The sequence below is a fragment of the Brachyistius frenatus genome, unplaced genomic scaffold (genome assembly GCF_029030835.1).
Source record: "Brachyistius frenatus isolate BFR_SWC_R1_liver_20210118 unplaced genomic scaffold, ASM2903083v1 Contig_434, whole genome shotgun sequence".
NCBI classification, from domain to species: domain Eukaryota; kingdom Metazoa; phylum Chordata; class Actinopteri; family Embiotocidae; genus Brachyistius; species Brachyistius frenatus.
In genome coordinates this window covers 115,185-124,158 of record NW_027211033.1, presented here as the reverse complement: position 1 = coordinate 124,158, position 8,974 = coordinate 115,185, and the positions used below count along the sequence as shown (strand labels likewise).

Genomic DNA, 8,974 nt, shown 5'->3' with positions numbered 1-8,974 from the left:
CTGGAGCGAGCTATCTTTAACCAACTCTCCTCCTATCTCCACCATAATAACCTTCTTGACCACCAGTCTGGTTTCAACAGACCACTCCTTCTGTCTCTGAGCAGCTTCACACTGCTAGAGCAGCCTCTCTGTCCTCTGTCCTGATCCTTCTGGACCTTCTGCTGCATTGGACACAGTGAACCACCAGATCCTTCTTTCCTCCTTCAGGACCTCGGTGTCTCAGGCTCTGCTCTCTCCCTGTTCTCATCCTACCTCAACGACCTCACCTACCGGGGAACTTGGAGAGGATCTGTGTCTGAACCTTGTCCTCTCACTACTGGTGTCCCTCAAGGCTCCGTCCCGGGTCCCCTCCTCTTCTCTCTACACCGACTCTCTCGGCTCTGTCCTTCACTCGCATGTCTTTTCCTACCACAGCTATGCTGATGACACCCAACTGATCCTCTCTTTTCCCCGATCTGAAACACAGGTAGCAGCATGAATCTCTGCCTGTCTGACTGACATCTCTCAGTGGATGTCCTCACACCACCTGGAAATCAACCTCCACAAGACCGAACTGCTCTTCCTTCCAGAGAAAGACTCTCCCACCCTCGACCTGATTACTACCTTCAACAACTCTGTTATCCCGACCCTGACTGATAAGAACCTCGGAGACACTCGACAGTCAACTCTCTCTTACTGCCAACATCACTGCAACAACACGTTCCTGTAGATACATGCTGCACAACATCAGGAGAATACGTCCTCTTCTCACTCAGAAGGAGGTGCAGGTTCTGGTCCAGGTTCTGGTCATCTCATGTCTAGACTACTGTAACTCCCTCCTGGCAGGTCTACATGTTAGTACTGTCTGACCTCTGCAGCTCATCCAGAATGCAGCAGCTCGACTGGTCTTTAACCTCCTAGATTCACTCCTACTCCTCCGCTCCTCCTCTTCCTCCTCCTCCTCCTCCTCCTCTGTCCTGGCTCCTAAATGGTAGAATGAGCTCCCCACCGACATCAGGACAGCAGAAACTCTGAACATCTTCCACCACAAACTAAAAACACACCTCTTCCTCCTTTACCTTGAACAGTAGAACTTTAGTATCTTAAAATAGAACTTACTGATAGAACTTTGTAGTTTGGCTTTCTGGAAGAAATTATATTTTCTTGATTCTTGTTTTCTGGTTTTGTAGCCTCATGGTTGAAATGAACTTATTGTAAGTCTTTGGATAAAAGCTTCAGATAAATGAAATGTAATGTGTTGGCGAGTGTTCTTTTTCCAATTTGATATTTAATTACTGTCCATGTTTATAAGATGCAGGTTTCAGTCTTCTATCATTGAACCTCTTCCTTCATTGGGCAGCGGATCTCATAGTAACAGTGAGGAGTTATTTATAATATTGGTTGCCTTTTCACAGCTGATTTATCATTAACAGCTTCTTCTGTGGGTACTGACTGAAAAATGTATTTCCAGTTGTTATAAAATATTAAGTTTTTCATCTATTTCATCTGCTTACACAGCAAAGGAGGCAGTGATATGAGGAGGAGTGTTAATGTACAGATGGATGAAAATAAAACTGACCCAGTAGACTGCTGTTTGTTTCACTGTCCAAACTGGATATTATAATATCAAATATCCCATAAGGTGATGAAAAACAACCTGCGGAAATGAAAAATTATTTAAAAAAAAGAACAAGTAACTCTCAATCTGATGTGAGAATTGAAGTTTGACAAGCGTTATGTAAAGGTTTATCTTTGATGTTCTCCATGTTGTGTTTGTGGACCAAAGACATGATGAATCTGTGACGTGTAGCAAGGACTTTCTGATTTGTCCTGTCAGATGTCCAGACTGTGTGGCTCTCAGTGACATCCTGATCCAGTCTGTCCATTATCACATCTGACAGCAGAGTAACAGACAGGAACACATCAGTCCTCACGGATATCTCACTGGTGATATCATCCTATTTGGATTCCCTCTCTGTGTTTATGACTTAATAACCTATTCTTCTGTGGACATATACACACACTACCTACAGGTAGTGAGGACTGGACAGGTAGTGAACAGGAATTGTGGACTGGACAGGTAGTGAACAGGTAGTGGACAGGTAGTAAACATATAGTAAACAGGTGGTGAACAGGTGGTGAACAAATAGTGAGGACTGGACAGGTCATGAACAGGTCGTGAACAGGTCGTGAGGACTGGACAGGTAGTGAACAGGTAGTGAACAAGTGGTGAACAGGGAGTGAACAGGTCGTGAGGACTGGACAGGTAGTTGAACAGGTAGTGAACAGGTGGTGAACAGGTGGTGAGGACTGGACAGATCATGAACAGGTCGTGAGGACTGGACAGGTAGTGAACAGGTAGTGAACATGTAGTGAACAGGTAGTGAACAGATAGTGAAGACTGGACAGGTCATGGACAGGTTGTGAACAGGTCGTGAACAGGTCGTGAGGACTGGACAGGTAGTGAACAGGTAGTGAACAGATAGTGAACATATAGTAAACAGGTGGTGAACAGGTGGTGAACAGGTGGTGAACAGGTAGTGAACAGGTGGTGAACAGATAGTGAGGACTGGAAAGGTCATGAACAGGTCGTGAACAGGTCGTGAGGACTGGACAGGTAGTGAACAGGTAGTGAACAAGTGGTGAACAGGGAGTGAACAGGTCGTGAGGACTGGACAGGTAGTTGAACAGGTAGTGAACAGGTAGTGAACAGGTGGTGAACAGGTGGTAAACAGGTGGTGAGGACTGGACAGGTCATGAACAGGTCGTGAGGACTGGACAGGTAGTGAACATGTAGTGAACAGGTAGTGAACAGATAGTGAAGACTGGACAGGTCATGAACAGGTTGTGAACAGGTCGTGAGGACTGGACAGGTAGTGAACAGATAGTGAACAGGTGGTGAACAGGTAATGAACAGATTGTAAACAGGTGGTGAACATATAGTAAACAGGTGGTGAACAGGTGGTGAACAGATGGTGAACAGGTAGTGAAAAGGTGGTGAACAGGTAGTGAACAGGTGGTGAACAGGTGGTAAACAGGTGGTGAGGACTGGACAGGTCATGAACAGGTCGTGAGGACTGGACAGGTAGTGAACATGTAGTGAACAGGTAGTGAACAGATAGTGAAGACTGGACAGGTCATGAACAGGTTGTGAACAGGTCGTGAGGACTGGACAGGTAGTGAACAGATAGTGAACAGGTGGTGAACAGGTAATGAACAGATTGTAAACAGGTGGTGAACATATAGTAAACAGGTGGTGAACAGGTGGTGAACAGATGGTGAACAGGTAGTGAAAAGGTGGTGAACAGGTAGTGAACAGGTGGTGAACAGGTGGTGAACAGGTAGTGAGGACTGGACAGGTCATGAACAGGTCGTGAACAGGTTGTGAGGACTGGACAGGTAGTGAACAGGTAGTGAACAAGTTGTGAACAGGTATTGAACAGGTCGTGAGGACTGGACAGGTGGTGAACAGGTAGTGAACAGATTGTAAACAGGTGGTGAACATATAGTGAACAGGTGGTGAACAGATGGTGAACAGATAGTGAACAGGTGGTGAACAGGTAGTGAACAGGTGGTGAACAAGTCGTGAACAGGTCGTGAGGACTGGACAGGTGGTGAACAGGTAGTGAACAGATTGTAAACAGGTGGTGAACAGGTGGTGAACATATAGTAAACAGGTGGTGAACAGGTGGTGAACAGATGGTGAACAGGTAGTGAACAGGTGGTGAACAAGTCGTGAACAGGTTGTGAGGACTGGACAGGTAGTTGAACAGGTCGTGAACAGGTAGTGCGGGCAGCGCTGCTCAGGGCTCTCATGTGTCACCACGCTGAGCCGTATCACTGTCTGTCAGCTCCACACGATGGCTAATGTTTGCAGACCGCAGCCGCTCATGAAGGACCAGAACCACTCAGGTAGGTTCTGCATAACTGTTTCGGCTTTACTGTAGATATGAAATATCAGAGCTGCTGTCACACGGCTTCAAATTACCACAGATTACTGCATTACTATTAGCAGAGCTGCATTGTGTCTGCATCATGTTTAATTCTAGTAGTGTGTGTATCATGTTTTACATTAAATCTTCATGCTGTTGAATATTTCTTCATGTCTTAAAGAGAGTAACTTCAGAGCTGGTTGTAGTTTCATGTAAACTGAATTTGTGTTTTAGTTTTCAGACTCTAGTTATAGAACAAACCTTTCATCAGTTTCTATATGTTCTACTTCTACATCGTCTCTCATCTTTTCTAGTTCAGTGAGCAGGTTGGTAGTTTTTTTTAATTGAATCTGTGTCACTTTAACATTTCTTATCACCCCCGTTTATGTGTTTCTACTAACTGATAGCATCAATAATACATGTGTGCTTCAGCTATCTGTTTCCACTCTACTGTATCTCTGCTCTCTGATTTCAGTCTCCCTCTGACTCTGTCACCACCTTCTGTTTACAGCCAGAGGCGGAGCTCCTCTCTAGCTGCACATCCTCCATCAGGCCTGTTAATGCACTGAGATCCACCTCTGCTGCCCCTCTTCTGTCTCCCACCCCGCCGTTCAACCCTCGGTCCACCATGTCCCTCACTGGGTCACTGTCCAACAACAACCACACTCAGGTGGAGATTCAGCTGGCCTCCAGAGGCAGGGCGACAAACGCTCACTCACAGAGGAGCAGCTCCAGAAGAGGTTAGTTCAACGTGTACGGTCACAACACAACTACAGTTCTCTGAAAACACAACAACACCTCTGTAACACTTCTTTAATATCTTTATTTCCGCAGACCGGATTAGAAAACATCTATGTTGAACATCATATATTTAAATGCCTGCTTTATTTTTAGAAGAGTTTTTTTTTTATGCTCCAGATCACCGGTCTTCAACTTTTTTAAAGTAGCTCTCAGATCTACTTCGACAAAATGAAAGTATCTGAGAGCTCCTCATGTTTAATAACATTTATCCACATAGCTGAGCTCCACCCAAACCAGCTGAATCAGCTTCTTTTGTTTGAACAATAACAAACTGATACTCAACATACACATTTTGTATCAGAGCAGTTTCAATTCAACAGCATGTGCATGTTATTTTCTGTATGCATTTCTTTATGTTTTCTATAAATGAAGCTCACAACTGTCATAATAAAATTAGGACAAGTAGAGGAAGTAATAACATTGTTATATTTTCTATCTGTCTACATTTCAACATCACTTCCTTTCGCTCCATCTGTAGTTCACATGCATGTGTTATCCATTCAGTCTTTTAATTTGAAAAGTTGCTGCATTCAGCCACCTGTGTGTGTAACTTTGATCTCTCACTCACTCAGTGACACACTTTCTTTATAGCTCCGCCCCTCTGTTGCGGTCCAGCTGAAAGTATTGTATTTATGTTAATTACCTAATTTCTGAGCACTGTTTATTTGCAGCTCTGTGTGAGAGTCTCTACTGTGTTGCTGTCCTCTGATCTCTGTGTTTCTCACTTTGGGCGGAGCTCCACCTCTGCTGCACTGACATGGTGCTGAAGACACAGGTGGAGGAAGTGAGGGGAGATCATCCACTCATGAATCCGTCGCATTGTTAGTGTTGGTTTCTCAGACAGGTTAACAAATAAATATATGAAAAATGCTGAAGTGGATCTGAAATATACCTGGACGACCCACCAAAATAAAGTATTTTTGTGGTAAACACTGCATGTTGTTTGACACTTCAGCGAGCTATTCAAAAGCAGATGGTGAGCTACTAGTTGGAGACAAGCAGCAACCATGGACCTGACTGATCTGATTGGAAACCTGACGATACTACGTCCCACATACCGATAGCTGTAACCTGACTGCACCACAGGCCTGTCAATCAAACAGACACGCCCCCAAAAACAGGTCTTCTTGAATCTTCTTTTCTAATGAATGAGGGATTATTTTCAGATGGACCTCCAGAAAACTAATAAGAAGGAGTGACTTTAGCTAACAACACCGAGATAACTGATGGACACATTTTATTCACTTTGGATTTGATGAGAGAAGTTGAATGGGAGTCTATGGAGCCGGAGGCTTTTTGGAGCCGACCTCTAGTGGCACTCGCTGGTATTGCAGCTGAAGACACTTCTGGATCAGAACCATTTTTCAGACCTGAAGCTACGAACTCTTTTATATCCAGTCTGTGATTGCAGCCCTTCAATAACAGAGGTATCCTGTTTAAAACATGATGAGTAGTGTGACACAGTTTCTTCATTCAGCTAAAATTCTTCTCTGTCGGTTCTTTCATGATTTTTTTTTACACGTTTCTTTATTGTGATTTCTGTGTCAGATAACGGAGTCAAAGCTGAAGCCTCTTCAGGTCATTCAAACCCTGTCAAAACTACCAGGACTCACAACGAGCTTCACAAGGAGCTGCTGCTAGCTCACAAGAAGTAGGTACAGACCACGATACTCAAATGATTTAAGTATAAACAGACATCATTCCTTTCTTGATAATCTGATTGAATGTATTTTGTCTGAGTGGGTCATTAACATCCACCTGCTGCCGCCGCCGTCCTCTCTCGTTCTACTGAACAGCTCTCATTAAGAATACATGAGAGAGTCTCGTTGTTACTCTCACAGACCTGCAATCAAACACCGTCTCTCCATGCTGCTGCAGTCCTTCAGTCCTTCAGTCCTTCAGGCCTCTGGAAGCATGCAGCTCTGTAAAGTGATACTGCACTGCATGAAGAGGACTGACCCAGCAGCTTCACTGGCTTGTTGTGATACCTCACATTGTTCTAGTGAAAGCTCTGGCTCTCCGTGTTGTGTCAGTCTGATCACACAGTTTACAACATGCAAACAGGGCTTAGTGTTTACCAGAATTTAAACATTATCTAGCATCTCGTGATCTCATCTGAATGTCACTTAATACAAAACACTGGGAATTCCAAGTGTTTTTGTTAGTATCCTCAGCTTAATCGGTTTAGTTTTATAATTTGTCATCACCGTTATCTACGGTTCATAATATCATTAAAAGATTCAGAGAATCTGGAGAAATCTCTGAACACAAGGGACAAGGCTGGAAACCAATATTGGATGGTGGTGATCTTCGGGCCCTCAGGCAGCACTGCATTAAAAACACACTATTCTGGAGTGGAAATCACTGCATGGGCTCAGGAACACTTGTGAAAACCATCGTCTGTGAACACAGTTCATCGCTGCGTCCACAAATGCAGGTTAAAACTCTCCAAAGAAGAAACCAGATAGAAACATGATCCAGAAACACCGCCGCCTTCTCTGGACCGAGATCATTGAAGATGGACTGAGGTGAAGTGGACAACTGTCCTGAGGTCTGATGGATCACAATCTGAGATTCTGTTTGGAAATCATGGACGCTGCATCCTCCAGGTTAAAGAGGAGAGGGACCATCCAGCTTGATATCAGCTCAGTTCAAAAGCCAGCATCTGTGATAAATGTATCGGTGTATTTTTTTTGCTTTGCGTTGTCCTCTGACGTCTCCATCATATCGGCTGCGCTTTAAGAGGTCTGGCGCTGAGCAGCAGGTCAGAGCTTCAGCAGGTTCTGGAGAGGAGGAAGAAGGTGCAGAGCGACCGGGACGAGGAAGGACAGGGTCGGAGTCCTCTGCAGGATGTCCTGCTCAGACGGCAGCAGAAACAGTTTCAGGTAATTCATTGAGTTTAAAACTTTTTCTGATGTTCAGCAATGATTTTAATCTCTTTATTCAAATGAGACTTGTTAAATGAACAAAACATGAAAAATATAGCTTCAATAGCTGTCAGGGTCCACGAGTCACTCCTGCGTTTCTGTTTCTGTCAGAGGGAGAAGCAGCAGGACGAGGAGCTCCAAGGAGATGCCCAGCTGATGGAGTTCGTCAGAGTCCGACAGAACCTGAGAAAGATCCACACGGCAATCCAGGACAAGGCTGCACATTCCTGAAGAGATATAAAAAATGATCTGTTTATTCACCACCTGAAGGGAGCATGTATGAAGACTATCAGTATGAATCTTTGTAAAAACTGAGTTTATGGAAACTATTGTTTTATAGTCGTGGTCAGAATTGTAATCTCCTTCTTTGTTTAATTAAAGTATTTGTAAGTATGTTTGCTGTATATTGTTATTGTTAAATTATACAGTGGAAGGTAACATGGTGATTTATGAAGAAAACCTCCGTCACAACCCTGAAAGTCCAGCGTTGAACCGGGAGTTACCTTGTTAAAATACAGTTATTACAACCTGAACCACACATGATGTTCTGACCTATGCCGCAGCTATTAATACACAGGGTGTGATTGGGAAATTTTAAATAGGTGAGGTGGGTGTGGGAGTCAGATGACTGTCATCAGGAGGAGGAGTCTGAGGACACCTGGTGGACGGATGGAGTACGAGAGCAGATGGAGGTGGAAATAACATCAGACTGAAACAGTGAGACAGGTTTACTCTGTAATCTGCAGCTGATTCTCACGTTGACTTTTAGTAAGTAATTATGTCACTGTGTTTTAAATTATTAATGTTTCATCACTACAAACTCTAGCATCGCTGCACCTCACTGTTGGAGCCTGTCATCACTCTGATCCAGTTTTATTTATGACCCACATCAGAAACATGATGTCACATCCTTTTACCTGAGAACAGGTAATATAATGTGAGCAGAACAAGTCTGTACAGAAAGTCCACTTGCTGCTGCTGCTACTTTAATTTTTACGTTGTAAAGTTTGATGAAACAAACATTTCCTAATTTATGTGTTCGTTCTAATCTTCAGGTTTACATTTTTTTTGAAAATATAGATTATAATGAAAGCAGTAGACATACAGCTGCAGGAGGACCTGAGGTCAGTTCTGGGAGGAGCTGAGGTCAGTCTGGGAGGAGCTGAGGTCAGTTCTGGGAGGAGCTAAGGTCAGTTCAACAAGCAGCTGAGGTCAATCTGGAAGGAGCTGAGGTTAGTTCTGGGAGGAGCTGAAGTCAATCTGGGAGGAGCTGAGGTCAGTTCTGGGAGGACCTGAGGTTGATTCTGGGAGGAGCTGAGGTTGATTCTGGGAGGA

General features: G+C 44.0%; 1 protein-coding gene and 1 long non-coding RNA gene across 2 annotated transcripts; both read left to right on the top strand.

The window, feature by feature from the left end:
- Positions 1-2,474: 2,474 nt before the first annotated feature.
- Positions 2,475-3,015, top strand: LOC138637137 (uncharacterized). Its single transcript, XR_011312343.1, has 3 exons — positions 2,475-2,527; positions 2,671-2,714; positions 2,908-3,015. It is a non-coding gene; the product is annotated as an uncharacterized lncRNA (long non-coding RNA).
- An 824-nt stretch (positions 3,016-3,839) lies between these two features.
- LOC138637128 (uncharacterized) lies at positions 3,840-7,870 on the top strand. Its single transcript, XM_069725608.1, has 5 exons — positions 3,840-3,891; positions 4,427-4,651; positions 6,261-6,363; positions 7,456-7,597; positions 7,751-7,870. The coding sequence occupies exons 1-5, from the start codon at positions 3,840-3,842 to the stop codon at positions 7,868-7,870; spliced, it is 642 nt and encodes a 213-aa protein (XP_069581709.1).
- The last annotated feature ends 1,104 nt before the right edge of the window (positions 7,871-8,974 follow it).

Bases quoted from the DNA above. Each gene is read 5' to 3' on its own strand.
- LOC138637128 (XM_069725608.1), top strand. From the start codon at position 3,840: ATGGCTAATGTTTGCAGACCGCAGCCGCTCATGAAGGACCAGAACCAC. The intron at 3,892-4,426 runs GTAGGTTCTGCA...GTTTACAGCCAG, and splicing joins GAAGGACCAGAACCACTCAG to AGGCGGAGCTCCTCTCTAGC. The intron at 7,598-7,750 runs GTAATTCATTGA...TGTTTCTGTCAG, and splicing joins GGCAGCAGAAACAGTTTCAG to AGGGAGAAGCAGCAGGACGA.